We start from the raw sequence: 25,427 nt of genomic DNA, 5'->3' as shown, positions 1-25,427 counted from the left end.
CCTGCGTCTCTGAACATTTGTGTGAGATCAGAAGAAATTTGGCCCTGGTGCACCATCCAACTTACTAGGAAAGTTAGTAGTTCTAAATGAGTTTTACTTGTATGAAACATCAATATCCTAACTTAAAGAGGAAAACTCTGACACTGCAGCATTTACCCATACTGAGTAATTAATTTAGGATTTGTCCCTTAGCATTAAATATTAATGACCCTTGCCATTTTATTTTTACCTTAAAGTCTTTAATCTGCTCAAGAACTGAAGAACACATTGTAAGAGTTGGATTTGCCTTTATTTCTTCTCCTTTCTTCTCTTCTACAGTTCTGTGTTGTGATGTCTTTTTCAACTCCTGCTGAATTTTCTTCTGTTTTTGTTGGAAGAGTTTTGACATTTTGTATATCTCTCGAGAAAAATCATCAACCTCAGCCTCCATGCTTTCCCCATTTAGTTCCAAAAAGGCACCATCCATCCATCTGAGAAAAAAACAAAGTTAAAAAACAGAATAGAAAACGTACTCCACAAACATTTAACACTTTGTTTTGCAACACAAATGAGTCAGATTAATTTAATAGTTATTTACATGAGAGTAAAGCTCTTGTTTCCAGTTACCATCATTTTACACAAAATTCTAACGCACTACTAAGGGTGGCTTGATCATGCTCTTCTGTGTATTTCTGTCCTGCTCTCAAAAAAGATTAATACTGTTTAGTTTTATTGAAAGAATGCAAGAACTGGTAAGAAATCTCACTTAATTTAGAGTCATATTACAATTTTTGTCGTAATATCTAACCACTGGAGAGCAACATAATCATCTGAGCACATCTACATGGCACTTTGGAAGGACATTAGATAAATTACGGTTTTCATTACGTGCAGACTGTGACCTTCCTAATTAAACTTCTTCCTCTTCTGGCATACAAAATGGCTCATACCTAACCATTTTTTTTTTTCCAATACATTTCTTTAGCAGAACATGTCTTATTTATAGACTTACCAGTGTGACCAATACAGTTAGAATCCAATATGAAATACACTTATTTGTATTGCATTTAAAAAAAAACCACAGATGTTTTCTAACTGAATTAAAAACAACAACCCTAATATATAAACTATAGTACCATTGAACTTGGATTTCTAGCAACTGATAAAAGCTTACAAGAAAACAAATGGCATGTTCTATATCTGACACGAACAAAAATAGCATGAGTATTTTGTCCACTCTCCCTCATTTACCCTCAAGTATATAATATTGAAATACCTCTTCTGTGTTTGCTGCCATTTCAGTATAAGTTGGAAGAGTTTCTGATATGGTTCAATATCAACTTTTAAGTTGCTGAGGAGTGGGAAGTCACTCAATTTCCACTTGAACAGAGTCTCTTCTTTATTAATATGAGCTACTGTTTCATCTGCCTCTTGTATGCGTTTCTGTAATGCTCTCAGGTCAGCTACATACTGAAATCAAATAATTGAATGTCTTGAGAAATAACTAAGCTATACTCTGAACAGCTATCAAAATAAAGCATCAAAACATAGTAAGTCTTCGTATTTTTGTCTGTTGACTCCCCCAGGGGTAGAGAGGCCTTGCAGAGAAATCTTGATAGAGTGCTGGGCAATCACCAGACATATGAAATTTAAGAACAAATGCTGGATTCTGCTCCTGGCATATTTGGTTTGTTCAGCCCAGAGCAGAGCAGGCTGAGGGGAGGCCTCATGGCAGCCTGCAGCTTCCTCCCAAGGGGAAGGAACTTATCAGCTAATTCAAGCACAATTTTATAGTAAACTTTCATTTGAGTCAAATGTTATTACCAGTATAGCCCAAGAAAACAGACAGGTGGGGGTAGAGCTTTTAATGAGTTTTGACATTGTGGCAAGAGGGTAATACACTTTGTAGTTCACATTTGCTAACAGAATTGATTACTTAATTCTAAATTCCTTCCAGGACCCCTGTGTTTTAAACATACAGAACATTTCTATCCATTTCACGCTAAATGCTGGTCATACCTGTTGCATGCAGTCCAGTTCTGAGTATTCTTCAAATTCTGTTACAGAATGTGCCAGCTTTTCTAATTCCACCATCAGTTTCTCAGACTTCTGTATTAATTCTTGTTCTCCTTTACTTTTGGACTCTTCAATCATCTACAAAACAGGTAATTGTTTTTATAGTAAAAAGCAATGCAGAAGCGGTTGTAAATCCCCACAATAATTAACATACACAGTGCTGTCTAAATTAAATATTTAGCACAGGCAGGAAATAAATGATACAGATAAGTTATTACCCTTAAAATAAACACATTTCTTGATGAGTTGCTTCCTGTATGTCCCATTTAAGTGTGTGCAGCCTCTGTATGTTAATGTGGAACCCGTACCTCAACAATCATAGCAGTTAGAATTGCATGAAGGACTCCTTCAGAAAAAGATAGGGAAGCTCCAATTGATACAGCACAGGGTAAATGTTGACACCATAAAGACCAGATGTATTACAGCAAAGAATAAAGAGATTCTCATCTTTAGGAATCAATGCTTTATTGCCAAAAAAGGAGACATCTACAGTTGTTGAAGGCCAATGCTATCCCACATGTATCTACTGCTATAAAAGGCAGAAATTATAGAACACAAGAAAACTCTAAAGCACAGGATCTGCATAAAAGTGGGTTACTTTTAAGGTATCAACTAAGAAATCAATCTCTGCAAAGGAGATCTGCTAAGACAAGAATACTACTGCCACACAAAAATTGTGAAGGACAAACAGAACTTCTCCAGGGGAACCAGTCCTTTTCAACTGCATTACAGTATGATTGGCAGCAGTTTTAAACTGAAAGAGGGTAGATTTAGATTGGATATAAGGACAAAATTTTCCACAATGAAGGTGGTGAGACACTGCAACAGGTTTCACAGAAAAGTTGTGGGTACCCAATGACTGGAAATGTTCACAGTTGGTTTGGACAGGATTTTCAGCAACCTGATCTAGTGAAAGATCCCATTCAGCAGGGAGGTTGGGCTAGATGAATTTTAAGGGTCCGTTCTATGATGCTGGGATTCTATGAGGAATGGACTTATATCAGTATAAAATTCAAACTTGCAGACTCGTGAAGATCTGATGTAAAAATATTCTTTTCCTTAAGTTCTAGCACAATGCAAGTTGCCAGATAGTCAGCTACCGAGAGATACACTTCTGAGGGACTCCCATTAATAAGTCAGATACACTCTGTAGCAACATTTTCATTAAAATAATTTGAACAAGCGTCATGAATTCTCTGTGTACAAGTATAAAATTAATTCCACTCATTTGGGGGGGGGGTGTGTGTTACATTAATGTAAAATATTTTGTTTGCATGTTATCAGACAATCTCACTGTCTGGGTATATTTTAAGTTAGAGATATATTCAATATCCTTGGACATATTCTGTAGTATGGAAATCAAACATAGCGGAAGAGAAATCCTCAACTGTGATATTTAAAAGGTATTGCTATTTTTATAAAAAATGTTAAATGCCATTTCTAAAAGTCATTAATAAATCCAAGGACAAATTCTACACAATTACTACAAAGAGAAAAAAGAACACCAAAAGGCTTGACTTACTATATCTTAGCCAGAGAGAAAGAATGCTAGCAAGACAAATGTAGACCAGAGGAAGAAAAAAAAAAAAAAAAAAAAAATCTAATAATCTAATGTTCTCTTTGTAACTGTAGATGTCGTGTATTTTCTATTAGTGATAGCTACCTAAGTAACACAATTCCTACCGTTCCTTACTAACAAATGTTATTAAGGGCTGGCAGTTATATTTTCAGTAACAGTCAATTGCATTGTAGCAATTTTTTACATTCCTATGAATTACGTAGTATTGAGCACAAACAAATTAAGATATTAGGACTTGTTGAGTGTTTTAAGCTGCAATGACAATTTTCTGCATTTTTAAATTACTCCAAAAAGCCCTCTTTTGATATAAAAACCTGGAAATGCATTATTTAAGCTCTTCAAAATGAGTAAGGTTCATGTTATATGTACAGATATATCTAGCTGCTGAAAAAATAAATAGCTCAAGAAAAGTGAAAAATCTAACAAGTCAAAATACACCATAAACAAAGAAAATACCCTTACATTATCATGTTCATCAAAAATAGGGTCAATCTTCTTTGGCCATAGAAGAACTGTTGCATTCAGTGCAATGTCTTCAGGAGCAAATAAAAAAACATCTAAGAAGTAAGTCATTTGCCAACAGCACTCCTATAATAGACATATCACAAAACTTTATGTATCATAGGCCTATTTAAGACACAAGGTAGGAAAAAAATGATCTACAATGATGCAATAGGAATCTACATTTCATGGACTTCTCAGAATTTAGAGCTATGTCAGGCAATTGAATATTAACATTCAAAATATGTAAAAAGTTACTCAAATCCCTGCCCCCTTCATGAACTTCTTTCTCTAAATATGACTTCTGTGACCAGTTAATATAAGTGTGAAATCTTCAGATATCATTTTATAACATTATGCAACATAAATATGTTATCCTTAAAGCCATATTACCAAACCAGAAAATCTGATGCACATCATCCTAATGTATAATAAAGCACAGAGGTTCTTATCCAATAATGTTTTTGGCTGACACACACCTTACACGATTTTCCAGGTTTGTTCTCCAAGCACAAACGTGGTACTAGTGCTAACGTATCATCATCTATGTTCTGCTCAAATAGCAAATTGCTTCTTGTGTGTTCAAAGCCATGATTTATTATACATAAAATTATCTTTACTTTTAAAGTAATAATTTTAAAATTATCTTTGCTTTTACAGAAATAGATTTTTTAAGCAGCCCTGAAATAGGTTTCTAGGCACAACCAATAACCTGAATGCCTTTCAGTCTGCTTTATTTTATCAAAAGCTGCATTTCCTCACTGATGTGCAGAACACATGGGAATGTGGAATCACAAGCCTAGGTTGTTTCTCAAAGAAAGGCATATGTCAAAGAATGAGCAGAACTTTCCACTTTAATATGAAGCAACGCTGAGGGTACAGTTTATTAATACACGCAATAAGACTAGACTAAATTCTCTGCACTCCAGAATGAATTCTGTATTTGTATACACCAGCACGTTTGGTAAAAAATAAGAATGAAAGAATAGTCATTTACCTTGATCCTTAGCAAGAGGTCCTGAACACCTTTGGTTTTGACCTCCTTTATGTAAGCTATTGTTTCCATCATTTCCTCTGTGGTCTCAGGAACTTTTAATGCACGTTCTTTAATTGTTTCAAATTCTCTACATATCCTATAAATTAATTTTTACATAAATTATCAATTTTTTAATATTTTAGTTTGGCTTTTTAAAGATTTTAAAGACTTAAAGATTTTTTTAAAAAACTTTTTAAGATTTTAGTTCAGCTTGAATAGAACTAAAGTTCAAATCACTGTCTTTTAAGTATTACCCCTGTACAGCTCCATTACTTTATGAAATTAAATATACGAAATTAAATAGAGAATATGAACAAGTAAGCCTAGCAAAATACTATTTATTAACTTACAATAATAGGTTTGTTTGAATTTGGGGGTATTCTTTTGCAACAAATGCTTCAATTATTTTTCATAAGTACGTAAAGTACTTAAGTAACTTAAGCATAGTATCATTAGCACACACTCAAACACATCCCTAGTACATATTCTTTCATTCTGCTAATATGGAATCACTGTAAAACAGGACTATAATTTGTCCATTTTAACTGAACAATTTAATATGACTTCACTAATGATCTAATCTATACCTGCAAGTTAACCATTAGAATCCATTAGTATTACAATCTGGCATTATCTATGAAAGCCTAGAGGTATCTATCATGTAATACAAGAATCCATCCAGTCTTTAACAGTGCTGTACTACTGTATTTCACACTTAAAAAGCTGTAGTAGTAATGAAGCCCTTTGATCTTTTAGCTCTCCCATTATCCAAGCTTAATAATAATTTCCTGCACTAGTTTTTAAGCCTAGAGCAGAGGAAAAAATGCATCAGCTGGAGCAACTTCCATGAAATTTTTACTTAGCCAAGAGCCTTCATTAAAAAGAGTATGGTATTTTTGCATTTCTTCTAAATATTTCCACTATGGATTTCGCACACATAACGTTCACAAACAGAAAATTCTACTTACTTTTCATTTTCCTCTCTGTAATTTGCAACTATTCTGTCCATCAACATTTTTGCAAAGGTGTTTGCACTACTAGCCAAACCTTGCTTTAAATCCTCACAATTCAAACAGATCATTGGAAAATAAGCCATCTCTGGTAAACTCAAGATTTCCTTCTCGAGGGTGAAGAATTCATCTATGAACTTCAAAAGAACATTAGATTTTACATTGCAGGGCTGTTATTTAAATAGTTGGCTAAATGAAAAAGTATTACACATCCGAGAAAATAAATACTCATTTTTTCTATTTACCACATACACTTCTACGGAAAGAAAAAGCTTATTTTGTACATTTGGAGGCAGTCAACATGACTTTTAGCTAAAGGCTGAATACCTGTTATTCTCTGATCCCTTTTTATTACTGCTATACATACAGTAAATATTACTTACAAAATGTAGAAATAAAAACTTACAGCAGTGTATTCACCAAAACTGTGTTGTTCTGCTTCAAATCTTTCTACACGTGCCTGTGCAGTTCCATCCACAAGCCAGCCATACTTTTCAACTGCAATTTGAGAAATACACATTTTATAACACACTGTACAGTAAGTTACTTATTTCAAAGTAACACAGCCATTATTTAAACATACTCTTTTATCACTCACCATAGTTTTCAAAATATTCCTTTGGACCTTCTAAGTTGTCTTTGATAGAGCTTTTCAGTGTAGATGTGGCCCATGATATGACGTGAGTAGGAAGCTCAGTGTCCAGACAAGTAGTGTCTCCCGCTAGCCAAGAATGTACTGTTTGGACATTCTAATAGAAGTGCAACTTCTGATTATTTAATTTAAATATAAAAGCAATACAGGGATACATTTATTTTAAAAGTAAATTGCAATCTCCAGAAGACACTATATCAGAAAAGTATGAGACCCTAATCACAATTAAGGCCAGGCACGTGACACAGACCTAGAACAACTCCTCCAGATTCAAGAAGCTTAACAAGAAACATGTAAGATGGACAAAAATTAACTACATTATCCAATCTTATATAAATTGGAATTCTGTCCTACATGCAAAATAACACAAAGTGCTATCACATATGATTAAAGGCCAATACTCAGTTTGCATGGGTACACTTAAAAGCCACTAGAAAAGGCTTGCCTTCCCTGTGTCACAGATTGGTTCCTATAATATAAATCCTTAGGTATTGTATATACTAGTTGTTTGATGCCTTTTTTTTTTTTTTTTAAGCAAGGCATATCAACTCTGATTTTCTTTGTTTTTCTTTATGGATCTTAATTATTAATGCAAGTTTATGTTAAATCATCACACATAAATAAGGTGTTAGAGATATTTCTATGCAAAATATTAGTTCACAGTATACATTGCAAAACTACTTGATTTTCAGTGTTAAAAAGACATGCCTTAAAAAATACATAAATAAATTGTTAAGTGTGTCTATTTGTGTTTAAAGCACCTCCAGGTTTTCTAAACATACAAAAGAAAAAAAAAATATATAAAAGGTTATCTTCTAGCTAGCTTTCTTTCCTGGTTAAGTTTTCAGACTGATTTCTATTCAATGAACAGACCGACTATTCATTTGTGGACATACACACAGTTTTGCAGTTTAAAACAGCAGACTAAAACAACCAGTAGCAAATGTGCCAATTTTTCATGAACAAGGAATAGCAAAATGAGTTTCAGAGCCTAGAGTTCTGCTGAGCATCACGATTCATTATAAGACCTGCAGAATCCTCAGGGAAAATAATTATCAGGAGATGCATTCTGCTTCTCATTACCATCATAGTCGGCATCCTAAATTACTAATATCTACACATGCTGAGCTGCTTAGCACTTATATATTTAAATAAAGATAAAAGCATACCTGGAGAGTCTGCCCTATACGATTCACTATAAACAGAATTGCTTCTTCCAGGTCTTGGAAGCTTGGATAAAATTCCATTTTTTTTTCATCAAGAATCAGTTCCATCTTAAATAAAGGCAGACGACTTCTGTCTTCAGGATCAAAAAGTTTCACAAATGCTTCAACATTTCTTCTCAAGAATTCTTTCAGCTAGATCATAAAACATATCTCCTATTACTAGTTGAAAGAACAGGGAGCCCCATCCCACCTTCCCTTCATTCAGTAAATCAGGTTTTCCATTCGCTGTAGTACTTTTGGCCTGATTCATAGATAGCTGAAGTAGTATGAATCTTTCTGATGACTTCAGTGGGTATTAGTCTCAACCCTTTAAGAGCGCAAACTAATAAACATGTACACAAACACTTCAGTAAAGTCCATGCATCTATTCTTGCTACAAAAGTAAGTCTATTAGTAATATGTGCCTTAAATATAAATGAAATAAATGGAATGCATTTTCCTCTAAATGCGGTGGTGGTTTTTTTGGTGTTTGTTTTTTCTGTTTGGTTTTTGATGTGCTGTGTTTTTTTTAATATGACAATAATTTGATCAGAATATTTTCCTTTATTTTTCTACAGAGTAAATAAAGGTTTGATCCTAAAAATGTCTGCCTTCTTGAAATGCTGAACTTAGATATTCCCACTGATTATTATATTCATAAACAGAACAATGTAAACAACAGATGCTTCAAGTTAACTTGATGTTAAAGGACTGTTAATTTTCGGTAAACTCAAAACCCCCCTACATTTCACATGAAGTTAATCACAAGGAGGAAGCATATTTACCTGATTAATCATGAGCGTAGCCACACAGTTGTAAAAAGAGTCAACCTGATCTAAGTTTATACTATTCAATGCCTCCTTCTGAGTGAAGAGGCTGATAACTCTTTGATACCATGTATTCAGTATCTTCTCTTCTGCTTTTGAACAGCATAAAGAGACATCGGTCTTTAAAGATTCACAGTCAATTGGCCCCTTCAATCTACAAAAGAAAATTGCAGCCTACTGTATACAGAAAATAGTAAAAAAAAAAGGAGTGAAGCGATACTAATGTTATACTGTATTAGAAACACATTCTTTCTTAGCAGTAAGCAGAGTGGGAACCTAAGTACCACTTCTGCAGTCTTAAAAGAAAAAAAACAATACCTCAAACCTTAGAAAATGAAGAACAGTTACCAGAAAAAAAATGAGGTAAAGACAATGAAGTTCCAAGATTAAAAATAAAATTCAATAACTGATGAAAAATAGTAAGAATAAGAAATATGATCCACTTAAACCAGAGTTTCATGGAGATCATGGCATTGACATTAACTAAATAATGAGTGGACCTTAACAGAATTACAGACAAAACATCAACCAAAACAGCTGATATTACCAGAAATTTAAGGGCAAGTAAAATATTTATGCTTAGAAGAAAAGTTAAATTAAATGTGTGACAACACAAAGTTGTGACAACACAACACTATGATTCTATGAGCACAAAGTAACCTGCTCAAAGAACTTTAAATGACAGATTGAACAAATTTATTATAGAAAAAAGCCCCAAAACACAGTAAGTAATAGAAATGCACAAACTCTTTTGTTTACCAGCTTCAAAAATCTATCGGTTAATAATTCACCAAAACAGACTTTACCTGAAACTTGAAAAATCCGCTATAAGAAAGGTAGAAAATGCTGAATAACCAAAATCCAGTAAAGTTTTCATTGTGGGGTGAAGAATATGCAATTTAGAAAGGATCCGATTTTTTGCGTGGATAAAACTGTTACGCCATGGTCTAGAAAAATCTAGGCCCCTGAATAAACAAACAAACAAACAAACACAAGTGGAGTTCAAGTAATACTCGAGTAAAACATTCTTACAGATAAACAAAAGTATCAAAAACCTTATTCATGAAAACAAACATTTACTTAAGTGCCATACATACATCCTCAGTATAATGCTGTGGAAGCCATAATCTGTCTAATCATCCATGATTTTATACTCCAGAGTATTTTCAAATCACCTGCTCCTCCAGAAGCTCTATCAATGTAAATTTCAAACTTCAATAAACTGCTAACAGGAAGTATTTATCATCAACGTTTAGGTGGCAGATGTTCTAATGTTCCAGAAATTGTACAATTCAGATAATTATATTCTGTCTACCTCAATTCCTCTTCTACTTTGCATTTGGTCTCAAGGTTTCACCCCATAGCACCAAGGCCAAATGAAACCTTGGCACTGGATGCAGTTTCAGCATGTTAACCTACTGCATGATGTTGCTGTCTGTGGGTAAAGTGTCCTGCCTGGACACACTTCATTCCAGAAGCAACTTTAGTATCTAGGCACTCAGGGCTGGAAGTCTCATTTGCACTCATTGGTTCTACTCAGTGTAACTGTAGCAAAAGCATTAAAACATTGTCATTGTAATTCTGAACTTCAGATATAAAATCCACTATGAACAGAAAAAACCACCTCATTAAGGGTCTCCAGGATTAATATTATACCATAACTCTGTTCATGCAGCTCAATTAGAATTTCTCACATGCAACTGAGTGTTTTGCCTATGGGTAATTTGCTAATTTAATCCACTCACAAAGGTGATAAAGGCAAAGGTGCCTCCTCTTCGTATTCAAGCCCTTTTACATCTGGCTTAATAAGAACACTTCGCACTACGAAGAAAAAAAGTAAAAATCAATAAATGTATGAGCATGTTCAATAGGCACTGTACTTCCTCTGTCATTCTCCACGTTGGCCTACACACGTAGTGGGATGGAAAGGTAACTGTACATCCAAGTCTCCAAAAAATCATTCTCCCAAAGGTAGCTCAAAATCACAGCTTTTGAAAATACCCATACAGAATCAGGTGGCTAACTTCCAGCCACTCTGTCCCTTATTCACTAGATAAACTAGTATTTAAATAATTAGGTATTAATAGCATTTTTTTACATATAAATATAGTGGGATACTATAATTATCCCACTGATGACATTATAAAGTTGGTCACAGTTTAAATTGTTGATCTTTTTAATTGGTGTTTTAAAAAAGATCAACCCTTCACTAAAATATTGACAAAAAATGGCTAAATTTTAGTTTTCAGATATTAAAGATGTAAATAAAGATGTTAAGACATGAATTCAAGGGAATCCACTTTCAAAATTCAAGTTTATGAATCTCTTTTAAAAGTTTAAAATTTCAGATGAGTTGTGAGTGATTTCTAAAATAGTTAATTATCTTTGCAAATTTTCATTGGGATCTTATTCATGAGAGAAAGCAGCATTAGAAAAATTATGCATGTGCTTGTGGTCAAACGGCTTAAAAAAGCTGCTATTCCTGAAGCTGTAAAAAAAATAAAGGATGACTAGTACATAGAAAGGTTCTACTGTCTTTAGTAGAAAACAGCCATACATTCATGCACCAAATTATATGAAAAGGTTAAAGGCTTAATGAAATACGGACGTGAGTGTGAAGTCTACAGCTGCCTTTGCCAGAGCCATAGCTTGAGACTGGTTAAGATAGGATTATATAACTTTTTACTAGTCCAAATGAAAGAAATGAATGGCTAATTGCAGAAGTCATGCCTCGCTGAAAGAACAATCTAGAAAAATATTTTCTTTGGGAGAATATGTAACAGCTTATAATATCTATATAATATATATGTGTGTGTACATATAATACACACGTGCTATATATATTATTATCATAGATAACATATCACATTATAAGCTGTTACATATTATATACACACACATATATACACATACACACACATACAGTAATATTAATACTGTGGAGCTTGTGGTACTTACCCACACATCTTTTCATGCTCTTTTCAAAGTCCTTTATTATCTGCCCTAAAAGCTTTTCAACTAACAGCTCTCTGTCTTTGCCTTCCATGAGTGACTGTGGCACCAGAGCAAGCACAGACTTTAGACATTGCTGCTGAATGGGAACCACCGGGTTACTTTGCACACACTTCTTCATAAAGAGATAGTTGGTCTGAAAGGACAGTATTATCAGAGGTCTAATAATGGGCTGTGTAAATATTTTTTTACATTAGGTTTCACAATGAAGTTCCTTTTTATTTGTCATTTTTTATACCTATGGGTGGGAGACATAATCAAATCTTTTAAGTATTCACTCAGTAGTGCACTAAAAGCTACTCACAAGCTGATAAAACGGTCTCCCTGTCTTAGTGCTCAAGTACGAAGTATTGCACCTTTTTAGTATTTTCCTTGTTTCTCTGAAGAAGTTCCCGACTGATAATAAAAGAGTTCCAAGTTCATACTACTGTTCTTTGGACAAACATTCATCTAGCAAAGAGTATGCACAAATAGGTGTGTTTTTTTGGTTTTGTTTTGCCAAACAAATAGGTATCTATGCTTTTGAGTGATGCATTTGTTATAAAACGGTATATATATTGTCTTCAAAATGAGTTTACCTAACATCGACCAAAAAAAACCAGAAGCTCCCTTAGGTTACTTAACACAAGTATTTCAATGTTAATTTAAGTTGAAAGTGGCTTTCAGAGATAAATTATTTTTAAAACTATACACAATTCAATTTTAAAAATTATACCAATATTCGCACATCCTTATTCCTTGTTGAAATCAAATGAACAATGTCAAAGACTACTTTTTGTAAAGGCTAAAGTATGATCTATGACCTCAACTGAAAAAAACTCTGAAGCCTCATAGGATATTTTCTATGTAATGACCTTAAGTAAATTTTAGATCAAAACTTTAATTACTGCTGGACATACACATGCTTTCTGTAACAGAAAACTCTTTCCTTCTGGATCACAAGAAAGGATTCCCATTTTTGCCTTCGATTGCATTTTTCCCCCTACAAGACTATTGCAAAGTTTTTTTCTGTTTAACAGATACAAATTCCACATAACATACTCAACTCTTCTGAATAGATATAATTTATTATTCCACTTTAAAAAAGCAGAAGAAAGAATTTAACTCACTCGTCGTTGTTTTTGCTCACTGTTCATCTGTATAAAAAAGAACAAAAAATCCTAATGTATTAAGAACATATACACAAAAAAAAGTCAGAAATATAAATGTTGATTTTTAAATTTAACAGGTATGATTCCTAAGTAAAGACTTAACTGTATATATACAGGTATCAATTTCAATAGGACTACTTGTGCATATAAATCTATTTATGAATTACTAAGAACTGAGATAAGAAGTATCTTCAAGTAAATACTGAGAAGTAAGAGCATAAATGCCCAATAACAAAGCATAAAATTGGCAATAATGCTGAAGAAATACACACTCACAGTGGCAGGTAGTTCTGGGATAGGGGGTGCAGGAACTCTGTGATATTTTTCTTCCATGGATTCAGAATAGACTTTTAAAGCTCGATCAATTCTAAAGTAAAATGTACAGTCAGAAGTTCAGAAAAAATACAAATACTATATTAAAAATAATGCAGTTATTTTAATTGATCTAACCTGTTTTTTCATGTTTGCCAACTGTCTGATCACTAAAAAGTGAGGCTCTTTTTGCATATTCTGTCTTCTCTTACAGAAAGAGCCACATTTATCTTAATCACAATCAATATACACATACGTATGTATTTCTATATATACATCTTGATCAGTCTCACCAATTGCCCAGTGCTCCTGCTGGGATCGTACTTTTCCTCAACAAACTACAACAGATCTTGCCCAACTGTATTATGAAACAAGAAATAATGTACAGAATAGAACTCCTAGTTCTTTTTTACTGCCTCTGGTTATAAATTGCTAAATAACTATCAGAAAACTTTAAAGGTTAACGTTGGCATGACCTTATGCATTAAAATATTTCAGTCCATCCTTCTGGGATATAGCCTGTGCATATCTTACAAAGAGTATTCCAGCTTCACCTCAATATAACTCAGCTAAAAAACTCCCAAATGGAAGTAAGACTGCCAGTTCCAAGTATACGCGTGTATTAACACGTCACGAAAAAGCCAAAAAGTTGCAAAGTCCTACTGATCTATTATACTTATGAGAACCCCCTGCTAGAAACAGAGCAACAGTACAGTTAACTTACTGAGCAGATACACATGCAAAAATATACTTCTTATTCACTTTCAGCAAGGTGGATCCTTCTTGCAGGCTCTTTAATTTATCAGACCAAGGAAATTAAGATTGCAACTCCTCTATCCATGCAAATGAACTGAACTGGGCAAAATGAATTCAGGAGTACATACAGTATGGAAATACTCTCGAGGAACACTTTTGGCTCTTTAATCACACTACTAAAAGATTTCGCATAATAATATTTGCATATTTCTGTTTAAAATACTATTTGGTTTCACATTGTACATGTATACTTAAAAAGGTACACTTTTAAATCTTGAGTATACACTAGTCAGAAAATTATATGAAATAATCAGCCCTCTAAAAAAAATTTACCTATCATCCTGGCAGCTGTGCTCCTCCGCAAGTAACACAGATCGCTAACTTCAGGAGCAAATCCACTAAGGTTAGTGACAAAGAAGCCTTTTAGAAGGAGACCCATATTTGGATCACTCATACAAAAGAAAACAAGTGATCCAGATTTTGATTCTCTTTGAATTGTTTTTCGCAGCCTGTCATAATGTTCAAAACTGGAAGGTTATTTTTTTCCTCACGACTAGCCCCAACAAACACACCTCAATCGGATTTTAGGTGCTGTAAAATAAAAACAACCAGAGATTCCAACAAACAAATGCTCTTCTACTAAAATTAACAAACACCATTATTATTTCCCTGATGTCTAGAGTGTGATGTTTCCTTCATTTGAACTTCAACATTTCTTGAATTGCATGAAACTCACAGTAATTGATTAAGCATCTCTTGCTGTTCTTTGCTTCTTCGGTATGTCAGTAGCTTATTCTGTAATGGTGACATATCTGATGTGACTGTTGAAGGTAAAACCGTGGGAAGAAACAAAGTTCTCAAAGTCTTTTTATTGGAAGGTGCTCCACCTGAGTGTAGCATCTAAAACCATAACAAAAAGGCAATAGGAGAATACAATTATTCATGTCCAGAAAGCAACTTAACAGGTGCATATATTAAATTGAATTTACATAAGACATAAAATGTGGTAGCCACAAGGATATCTACAATTTAGATATGAAAATTTATGTTTCAGAAAACAGAAAAATACAGTACATGCTAAAATTGCAAAGTTCAACAGAAGGTACATACAAAGTCTGCAATCGTAGAAAATGATGGTACATTTCATTAACTCAAGATTTGTACATTGCATAAGAGTTAAGTTCTGTTACAAAATTCTTCAGGTGCTAACCCACCATCTGTACAAAGCACAGAAGATACCAGCAAATGAGTCTATCAACCCGCAGCCCTGGGCAGACTGCACCAAAACAGCTCAGTCTCACAGCTCCTGTTCTGTGGCCTCAAACAATGTTACTGAATATGGGGCCCAAATAGGTAAGAAGCAACTTCAGCGTGAGTTAGCAAAGACTAAAGTGAGATTACTAAAACAAGAGAAAAGTGAGGTGTTAACGTGGTTGAAGGAATGTGGCTAAGTCCTGGCTTGTGTGTGCAGAGTGAATTACCATTCAATTTACGGTTGGTTTCACAGGGGGCTGTAATTTGGTCGGGTGGATATGGGATTCAAACTAAGTGGTGTGTCTGAGAGACAGACAGGAGTTTTGGTTTGCGATCACAGTTTTGCGAAGTAGTTGGGCTGTGCAACAAGAGAGTGGAGACCGATAAGGATTTGAAGTAGGAATCTTGGTCAGGGGGCCGGATGAAGATGTGTAGCAAGGAAAAGGAGGTGAGGAAAGAATAGTAACCACCACGGTTACAGACATTTGGCAAACAAAATTTGTTAATCTCCTCGTATAAGGACTGGAAAATAGAAAAAACACTGATGTATGACTGGATTCAGGTGCACTAAAAGAATGTCTTTCTGCAAGGGCTTCAGTGTTGCGTGCAGCCAAGCACGGCAATCCCCACAGCCTCACGGCAGGGTTCCCCTGGAAACACGATGCCCAAACTCGACAGTGCGTTTCCTCAGGTTCCCGCCGGGGAACAGAAAGCCAGAGCCGCCTCCTACATTAGTGCTACGTCCTAAAAGTGAATTAAAACGGGGACGGGGAGAGGGACGAGGAAGGGCCCGGCAAAAGAAACACAGTTGGGCTGGGGAGAGCCGAGGGGCTCCTCCTGTCAGCTCCCCCGGCCCAGCAGGACCGGACACAGCCCTGTTGAGAAAGAGGGGGAACAGCAGCCCCAGCCCAGCCCCAGCCCAGCCCCAGCCCAGCCCAGCCCAGCCCAGCCCCAGCCTCCCCGTAGGACCCCCGGTCCCCGCCGCCCTCACCTCCCCGGGGCTGCCGGGCACAACGGCGGCCGGTCGGGATAGCACCGCGGTTGCCGGGAGCCGAGCGGGCGGCGCTGCCGGGCGGGGCGAGGCGGGGCCCGAGGCCGCCACCGTTGGTCACCGCCCCGCGGGGGCCGCCCGGCCGCCTTCCCTCAGCGGCGCCATCTCGGCTCGCCGCCTCCACAGCGAGCCGCGCCCGGCGGGGGCTGTGTGTGGTGTGGGGGCTGAGGCCGTTGGGGGCAGCAGCTCAAGAGCCATTTTCGACAGAGCCGAGCGCCTTTATAACGGACGTTGGCAGCCCAGGACTGTGGGAATAGAAATGTTTTTGCGCAGTTGCACTGTGTGGAGGGAAGGAATGTGGTATTGAGATACGCTTGCAGCGATAAGAAAGCTTAACAGACAACCTTGTAAAATGCAGACAACCAGAATCCTTAGAGCAATTAGGCGGAAATCACGGTGTAAGAAACATTACCACCTCAAAGAGTAAAAAAGTCAAATTTGACCTATAACAGGCCGGTAACTGAAAGCCACGTATTGTCTGTGAAGCACCAGATAGATTGTGAACCTGGATTACCCAGTCAATGGGGAAACAGGGGAGGGTCCCGGTCGTCGAGAAAAAAAAAAAATATATATATATATATATATAAACTGTGTTATGGAACTAGTAGGCGCGCTCCTGCTTGTGGGACGCCCGCCGTTGCAATCGCGAATAAAATTGCTACTTCACTGAGATCCTCGCCTGAGCCTGTGTTATTGGCTACAGAGTGTTTCTCACAAGGACGATTTCATTTCAGCTTCCATAACCGTTTCTGAGCGGCACACAAGCCCCAACCCGTGGCACAGGGGCAGGTGACGCCCTCAGGGAGCCCCGCGGGACGGGCGGGACCGCACCCCCCAGCCCCCTGAGGGGGGGAAGCAGGCGTCAGGGGGGCCGTGACGTCACCGCCCCGTCCCAGCCTCCCGCCTCAGCGCAGCCGCGCCTGCCTCCCCCAGGCCCCGCCCCCCCGCTCGGGCACGAGCCGCGACGGTTGGGCGCCCCGCCCCGCCGCCACGAGGCTGTGCGTGTGGCGTCACTTCCGGCCGGAAGCGGGCGGGCGGCGCCGTCTCCATGTGGCAGCGGCTGCGCGCCGCTCTCGGCCGGCTCCGCGCGGGCGGCCCGGCCCCGGGCCCCGTCCCCGCGGGCATGGAGCGGGCCGTGGTGCGCTGCGTGCCGGCAGAGCCCAAGCTGAGCCTGCGGCTCGTGCTGCCCGACGGCAGCACCAGGCACATGCAGCGCGACCAGGCGGAGCCGCTGGGCCGGGCGCTGGCCCGTCTCGCCGCCACCGCCGCCAAGGGCCGAGCCAAGGCGGCCAAGAAGAGCAAGAAGGCGCGGGCCGAGCCCGGGGAGGAGGCGGCGGCGGCCGGGGGGGAGGCGGCGGCGGTGCCGGCCGTGCGGCTGTTCTCCCGTGACGGGCTGGCGGTGGCCGAGGAGGTGCCGAACGCGGCGGCGTGGCAGGACGGCGCCGTGCTGCAGGTGGGCGAGGCGCGGTACCGCGTGGAGCGCAACCCGCCCGCCGTCACCGAGCTGCGGCTGCCCCGCTCGCTGCTGGCCGGCTTCCCCGTGTGCCCCAAGGTGAGCGCCGAGTTCGCCGCCCCGAGGCACTGCGTCTTCCGCTGGTACCGCCAGCGGCGGCCCGCGGACGGGGAAGGCGGTGGAGGAGACGCGGCCTGGGTGGAGGAGGCGGCGGGCACCGAGCGGGTCTTCACGCCCTGCAACGCGCTCGTGGGGCTGCGGCTGAAGCTGCGCTGCACGCCCGGCGACGGGGAGCGGCGCTATGGGCAGCCCTGCGAGGTGGAGAGCAGCGGCCCCGTGGAGGCCGGCCCCGGCGCCTGCACCTTCGACTCGCGGCACCTGTACACCAGGAAGGTGTGCGGCCACGGCTCCGTCCGCACCGTCTCCTACAACATCCTGGCCGACACCTACGCCCAGACGGAGTTTTCCCGCACCGTGCTGTACCCGTACTGCGCCCCGTACGCGCTGGAGATCGACTACCGGCAGAACCTGCTCAAGAAGGAGCTGGCGGGCTACAGCGCCGACCTCATCTGCTTGCAAGAAGTGGACAAGTCCGTCTTCGTGGACAGCCTGGCTCCGGCTCTGGATGCGTTCGGACTCGAAGGGCTCTTCAAGATTAAGGAGAAACAGCACGAGGGCCTGGCCACTTTCTATCGCAGGGACAAGTTCAGCCTGCTCAGCCAGCACGACATAGCGTTCAGTGAAGCCCTGCTCTCAGACCCGCTGCACAAGGAGCTGTGTGATAAGCTGGCTGAATACCCTGCGGTGCGGGAGAAGGTGCTGCAGAGATCATCCGTGCTGCAGGTATCAGCTTTTATATGCCTGCTCCCTCCTTCCCCTTCCCGCTGTACCCTGGCAGCTGAGTCAGGTGTGTTTGAGTGCCCAGCTGCAGGAGGAAGGGAGAAAAATGCAAGCTTACTGTGCTTGAAGATGAAATCAGCTGTTTGAGGATCAATCTGGGCTTGGTGTTGATTGCTGGTTTGTGGCATTTGCTGCCTGGTTGTTCACCACTTATTTACTCTCATGTCATAACACATTTCACAGAACTTAATCTTGCCAGTTGTGAGATTAAGTTATTTTAGCTTGCTTTAATGGTGCCACTTTACAAAGTGACTGGGGGTAGAGAAATAAAGTTGGACGGATTTGTGAGCTTGTGGATGGCAGAAGGGCTGCCTGCTAGGTCTGTGTCTGAAATTTCAGAAATGCTTATTGCTACAAGTTTTCTATGGCGTGGGTAGGAATAACAAACTTTCCTTGATAACTGAAATCTCAAATTTAAGTTAAATTCGACAACAGTACAGTGCTGCTGTTTGCTTGCTAAAGCTGTTGTCGGGATAGGGGAAGAGAAAGTAAAATAACCAAGAATGGTACAGTATTGGCAACATAATATGAAAAAATCTTGGCCATATATTTTCCTTCAATCCATTCAAACCAGAAACTTAAAAACAGGAGAAAATTTGTCAAATATCTGATGTCAGTGGAATTCTGTAGTGGTAATACTGACAACATAAGTGGCTGATATCTACACTTTACACAGAGGATAAACAGACTCAATTTAAAAGCCATACTATTCATTGGTTTATAAGTCTCAGATTCTGTTGTCTGGAATGGCATCAAGGCATAAGCTAACTAATGCACTTTTTAAAAAATGTATAGTGCCTTTATTTAAAATTTATCAAAGATTTCTTTTTCTTAAAGGTTTCTGTTCTTCAGTCTGCAACTGATCCTTCCAAGAAGATTTGTGTAGCAAACACCCATTTGTACTGGCATCCAAAAGGTAACTTTCCTGCATTCCTGTATATGGGATGACTGCATTCTCCTTCCTGGGGAGAATTGATTTAACCCTAATTTTTTGCAGCTATTACCTTTTCTTGTGGAAAGATCTTGTGAGATTTCCTGCTCAATTCCTTATATAGATAAAACCAAGCCAGGCTATTAGATTTATTATCTTCCATATAGTGAGATTGTTCTAGCTTGCCAAGAAGTTGGTAGAATACAGCTGAAAGTCAGTCATGTTATGCACAATTTGCCTGAAGCACAGACTATAAAATACAGCCCTGTGTGTGCTCATGGCTCCCCAGTCCTTTTGTACCTGAAAGGGAACCAGGTTTGCCTAGAGAAGCTTTCAGAAAAGGCTCTCCTTCTTTAAATTAGTTTTATCTTAGTTCTGTTCCTTTTAGGAACAGTATTAGGATGGTTTCCAAGTATTGTAAAACTCCTGTGATATGGATGTCTAAGGTTTGTAGTACTTAGATTTGTGAGTTTGAAGTTAAACATTGTCTGCTTCTGCAAAATTTTGTAGTCGCGAATAAAGGCGTCTTTATGTATGAAAACTATTCTAAAATAAAGTGCACAGGGAATTTAAAGCAAGATTACCGTTTTAGAGCCATGCGTGACATATGCCTAAATTAACAACTTTTGAAAACTCTTCCAGAGCTACTATGAAGTAATTTAAGCAATACGTTCTTACATTCTCAGGTGGGAACATCCGTCTCATCCAGATCGCTGTAGCCCTGTCTCACCTCAAGCATGTAGCATGTGACTTGCATCCCAGTATACCTGTCATATTCTGTGGAGACTTTAACAGCACGCCATCATCTGGAACTTACAGTTTTATCAGCAGCGGTGGCATTGCTGAAGATCATGAAGACTGGGTCTCTAATGGGGAAGAAGAAAGGTGCAATATGCCTTTAACCCATCCTTTCAAACTGCAAAGCGCTTGTGGAGAACCTGCTTACACAAACTATGTTGGTGGGTTTCATGGATGTCTGGACTACATTTTCATTGACAAAACTGCTCTAGAGGTTGAACAGGTCATTCCATTGCCAAGTCATGAAGAAGTAACAACCCATCAGGCTTTGCCAAGTGTTTCACATCCTTCTGATCATATAGCACTAATATGTGACCTAAAGTGGAAATAGATCAGTTCTTCTGTGGTGCTTTTTGGGGTTTTCAATCATTCGTTTACCTTTGGGAAACTGAGTTTGTGCCCTGGCTTGTATGCTACTAAAAGGAAAGTTAGAACTACTGAAAAATGTGTTTAATGGTTCTACCAAACGTTAACTCACTGTTCAGAATATTTGCATGATAATTTTTCCCTTTTTTATATGCTAATAGGAAAATATTTAAGATGGGGAGTTTTGAAAATTGGATTATCATTTGCCTTTTTATAGGTTTTTAAAGATTAAAAACTTTGTTAAAAAAGCTATATGAATTTAGTAAGTGTACAAACTGAACCCTGTTTAATTCAGAACCAAATACAGAACTTGAAAAGAAATTACTTCAGTTAGTTCAATCTTATGGTGATCACTGTTGAAGACAAAACTTTTAAAATAAATTCAGAAATTGTCTTGTGCCTAGTTTTTTAGCAAGCAGCATGATGGATGTATTGGCTAGTTTCTGAAAAGAAGGTCTTGTTCAGTCAACAACTGTGTTAAATTGAATATCATCATTCATTTGGAAGCACTTTGCCCACCTAGTATGGGTAATGAGGGTAATTTCAGCACCTGTTAAAACTGGATTCCATATATAGGCTGCATCCACATGTTTCTTCTGTTGTCTGTTGTCATTAGGAATATAAGAAATATTTAAGTTTAAGGCAGCTGACTTGGTGGGAGGGAACTTTTTCAGTCTAACAACCTGTCTTCAAGCATGGGAAGGGGCAGAATAATTAAGGTGGTATGTTATCTATGCCTAAATTAAAAAAAAAAAGTGATTGAAAACCTTCATAAGGTTCTATTAAAAATATTTTGAATAGTTTTTTTCTGTATTTTTTTCCTGCCTAGACCTGAATTCCCTGTTGTGTAGGAGATAATTTGGATGTTGGGAAATGTATTTTATCCATACCATCACTGAAGGTGTTGGAGGGGTATGAATCATTAACTATTATTTCCTTGCATAATTAGTTTATATGAAACAAAACACCATTTAAAAACACCTCCACTAGATGTTGACTAATAAAGTTCCCTTTTCAATTGTTTGTCACTGTTCTCATTTGACTTCTTTCTAGTTACTGGTATCTCTCATGGCAAAAGATGTCCTAAAGTGCTACTGAAAAAAAAGTTCTCTATATTCTAAGAAGCAAAAGAAACAAGCAGAACTGTAACGTATCTGCAGACTGAAAACTTACAATAGCAAGTATGTTAAAAGATTTAACAGAATCTGTGCTTAAACAGAAGAAAAATGCTAAGGAAGAGAATAAAAAAGGTAATTCAGAACTTTGTGGGCTGGGTAACTCTCTAGGAAGTAGAGCTAAAATCCAATGCTGTCCTTAGTTCTGTGCTTACAATACTTCAAAACTCTGCCTTCCATGCTAATGGTGAAATTGCTATTCAGTTTTTAAAGTCTCTGGAAAAAGCCAGGAGGTAACTTAGTCCTGCTTGGATAGCTGGTAGCCTTGAGAAACATCATAATCTAACCTTATAAGGGTTCATGAGAGCGTGTGCTTTTGCCTTGTAGGTGTGCTGCAGAACTGGGTGCTTCCTCCTTGTAGAAAGACTGTAGCTGTGCTATTTCTGAGAAAAAGCAGCTGGATAGATGCAGCTGGCTCTGACACTGAGCTGGTGTAAGAGCAAGCATAGTATGATAACTTGCCTTGACATACATACTATCCCTTGAGTGTACCACTTGTCCAGAGCCTTTCCAGATTGAGTTGATGCTATCCCTGATTCTGTAGCTCATAAAGCCACCTTTAATAGCAGGAGACCTTAGTGAAATACCCTCACAGAGGGCACAAGAAATGCTTTTTTAAGAGAGGCTAGAAAGGGATCTAAAAAGTTAAAAGGAGAGGGTTAAGGAATTGCAGACAAAGCGGATCTCTGAACCCTTTCCTACTATATAGGAAAAAAAATCAAGTAAGGATTACCTTCAAATAAACAGGAGCTGAAACTTGTGCCCCTGTAGTCACAAAGGGTGCTTGTAACTGGCTTCAGTTGCAGGGAGAGGTAACTTTTTCCACAAAGGTAAACAGGAACTGACAAAAGGACTGTTCCAGTAATATGTGGGGGGTTTTTTTGTTCATTTTTCAAGCAACATAAGCAGTCATTTTCTATTTTCCCTCTCATCCCAACCTCTTTTACCTGATCCTACTCCACCACCTCTGAGTTCTGGCTATTTGTTCCTGCTTATGCATACCAGACTAAAATACAGAAATGATCCAGCTAAAATCCAGGTCTTTTCTTAATTAACATTTCACTGGGTCATTTTCCTGAGTTGGTTCACCATAAGCATCTTGTGCCCTAAAAACAAGATTCAGGCTTGGAAGTGGGAATAAGTCATCAAGGCAGTACCTGCTTCAGCATCATTTCAACATCATTGAAAGTGCTCTCATTTACAGTAATGAGCTTTGGTAAGCTTATATGTAAAACCTTCAGATGTCAGTTTTTGCTAATTAGCATTTTAACCAAGCCAAATGGTAGCCAAAGGCCTTTGAATGATTAAAGTGGAAGCAGAACGCAAAGTATGACAACAAATGACATTAGATCATTGCAATACAGAGTGAAGGACAGTACCCAACCTGTAAAATCAGACCCTAAGTACTTTGGATTGGTCCTTGGTCAGTTACTGGTCTCTGCTAATTAATTGAAAAGGGAAGTGAAATTCAGCTTTGCATACTATTTGGTGGTGGTATCTGTCCTCTTGTACACTACAGAGCTGATAGTAAAAAACATCCATGGTTTATAACAGAACTTCAAGATACAGAAATAAGGAGAAAGTTTTGTGCACAGAATGGAGACTGGAAACCTCATACCTGGTTAAAGAATAATTACTGATTTAGTAAATGAGGGAAAGCTTACAGCTGAAGACCTGAAGTTCACAAGCATATGGCAAGTTAAAGAGAAACCTCTCAGCCATGTTAAGATCCCTTATTGCAATTGTAAGCTTGGATGTGAAGTTGTATTGCTTACATAGGCTAAGCTCCCCTTAGAAATTGAGAACAAGCATGCTTTTCCTCCTTTTTAATACCTATCCATTACAACTGTGTTACTCTATCTAAAACATTGGAAAAAAAAACACTTTAATTTCTCCATAGTACCACAAGATGGAGCTGCATAGCGAACAGACTTGCCTGGTAGTGTGTCTCCATTCCAAGCAGCAGCAGGTCCCTCTTAATCCCCGTATTGGTAATTTGGGTTGCTTCTTTTGCCTCCTTGCAGACTAGGGAGAGGAAGAGCACGGAACAGCTGGCATCTGGAGGAAGCAACTGATAAGGGAAAGCATGGCCCAGTACAGGCCCAGTAGACGGTCCTTGCACATGGCATTTAATCCCTTAATATCTTTGGGAAGAAATAGAGCCCCACAAGTTAGCGCTGGCTGTTCTCCAGCACAAGTATCCCTGGTTTAATTAGTAAAATGCAGCAGCCCGGGCTGACTGCCAATAGCAGCAATGTGTCAGGCATTAGGCAGGCATTTCTGCAGCGAGAACACAGCACCGGGGTTTAGGTAAGGAAAAACAAAAGAATTCTGATTTTCTTCCTGGGAGGTAAGGGATGAGTGGAGTGGTGGAAGGAGCAAGCCTTAGATACACCACTTACCCACACCTCCCATGCTCCCAGCCTGTTTTTACCTCTTGTGAAGTTACGCATCATACTTCCTACTATACTTCCCACTCTACACAACTACGCAAGGTGCTTTTAGATCTCATTTTAGTTCACCCTATACCCATATCTTGCCTAGCAATTAATTCTTCCCTAAGCAGCTCTAGATCCCACATTAATAGGAGCCCTATAAAGCTTGTTGCCATTTTATTTCATAACCCCGAACTCAACTATGGTTCCAGCAATTGGAATTCTCCATATCCTCCACATAAAACATAAAGAAATCGGGCAGTATTCTTTTAGCATTTTTCAAGTATGTTCATTACTACACCTTTCTAGCCAGTTAAAGGAAAAAGGAACATCTCATTGTGCCTTCTGTTTTCCCTTCTCTGATATAGGATGCAATAAACTCAGGAGAGCACTGCTCCAGCATATGCTCTATCTGCTATCTCAGGAGGCAGACATTTCTTCTCTCATTAGCTCCTGCCTTCCAGTGTAAGCTGTAGTTTTCACTCACACCTCGTGCAGACCTCCCTGCACTTTTAACTGAGGCTGAAGATCTTTACTACTTTGACTGATTTTGTAAATCACTCCTTTTATAGCAGAATTACAACCTACTGGTACAAATGCCAGACATGGTGACCCTTTGCAATATTAACTGCTACTCACATGCCGTAACTCAGAAGTGTAGTTGCTACCACATTTAATTACTCAAAAGTATTTTAAAGAATTAAAACAATGAAGTCATCTATCTGTACAGAAAATAATGTTTCTTTCAAGAAAAGTCATCTTTTTTCCATGTACCTGCCGTGTTTTTAGTCTAATGTCTGCCTTGGAAGAGGAGATGGCATTTAATGTGTCACAATAATCATTTCATTTTACCCCCCCGGGAGTAACAATACATCCCACATTACAGACCAACCAGCTCTTTTGAGCAAGGTGTTCCTTTCAAGGTTTATTCCAAGCAACTGCCTTACAAGAAATATGGGTATTAACAG

General features: G+C 38.9%; 2 protein-coding genes across 8 annotated transcripts in view; one reads left to right on the top strand and one right to left on the bottom strand.

The window, feature by feature from the left end:
* The window catches only part of DNAH12 (dynein axonemal heavy chain 12), a 70,267-nt gene extending 53,796 nt beyond the window's left edge, over positions 1-16,471 (bottom strand). For all 7 annotated transcript variants that reach the window (XM_048071678.2, XM_048071661.2, XM_048071667.2 and 4 more), the window contains exons 1-17: positions 16,342-16,471; positions 14,833-14,996; positions 13,305-13,395; positions 12,987-13,013; positions 11,824-12,013; positions 10,611-10,686; positions 9,672-9,830; positions 8,824-9,019; positions 8,003-8,191; positions 6,780-6,930; positions 6,588-6,679; positions 6,140-6,318; positions 5,133-5,268; positions 4,097-4,222; positions 1,999-2,133; positions 1,256-1,449; positions 230-470 (exon numbers count right to left, since the gene is read on the bottom strand). In XM_048071678.2, coding sequence (XP_047927635.2) covers positions 230-470; positions 1,256-1,449; positions 1,999-2,133; positions 4,097-4,222; positions 5,133-5,268; positions 6,140-6,318; positions 6,588-6,679; positions 6,780-6,930; positions 8,003-8,191; positions 8,824-9,019; positions 9,672-9,830; positions 10,611-10,686; positions 11,824-12,013; positions 12,987-13,013; positions 13,305-13,395; positions 14,833-14,996 — 2,346 coding nt within the window. In that variant the 5' untranslated portion in view covers positions 16,342-16,471. The remainder of the gene's footprint in view (positions 1-229; positions 471-1,255; positions 1,450-1,998; positions 2,134-4,096; positions 4,223-5,132; positions 5,269-6,139; positions 6,319-6,587; positions 6,680-6,779; positions 6,931-8,002; positions 8,192-8,823; positions 9,020-9,671; positions 9,831-10,610; positions 10,687-11,823; positions 12,014-12,986; positions 13,014-13,304; positions 13,396-14,832; positions 14,997-16,341) is intronic.
* A 939-nt stretch (positions 16,472-17,410) lies between these two features.
* PDE12 (phosphodiesterase 12) lies at positions 17,411-21,872 on the top strand. Its single transcript, XM_013184097.3, has 3 exons — positions 17,411-18,697; positions 19,592-19,670; positions 20,372-21,872. Exons 1-3 carry the CDS (start codon positions 17,450-17,452, stop codon positions 20,812-20,814), a joined length of 1,770 nt encoding a protein of 589 aa, XP_013039551.2. The 5' UTR covers positions 17,411-17,449; the 3' UTR covers positions 20,815-21,872.
* The last annotated feature ends 3,555 nt before the right edge of the window (positions 21,873-25,427 follow it).

The sequence above is a fragment of the Anser cygnoides genome, chromosome 10 (genome assembly GCF_040182565.1).
Source record: "Anser cygnoides isolate HZ-2024a breed goose chromosome 10, Taihu_goose_T2T_genome, whole genome shotgun sequence".
In the NCBI taxonomy this organism is placed as follows: Eukaryota; Metazoa; Chordata; class Aves; order Anseriformes; family Anatidae; genus Anser; species Anser cygnoides.
This window is presented reverse-complemented; position numbering and strand designations above follow the sequence as displayed.

Excerpts from the sequence above, each read along its gene's own strand:
- PDE12 (XM_013184097.3), top strand. The coding sequence starts at position 17,450 with ATGTGGCAGCGGCTGCGCGCCGCTCTCGGCCGGCTCCGCGCGGGCGGC. Across the intron at positions 18,698-19,591 it reads AGAGATCATCCGTGCTGCAG|GTTTCTGTTCTTCAGTCTGC; the intron begins GTATCAGCTTTT and ends TTTTTCTTAAAG. Across the intron at positions 19,671-20,371 it reads TTTGTACTGGCATCCAAAAG|GTGGGAACATCCGTCTCATC; the intron begins GTAACTTTCCTG and ends TTACATTCTCAG.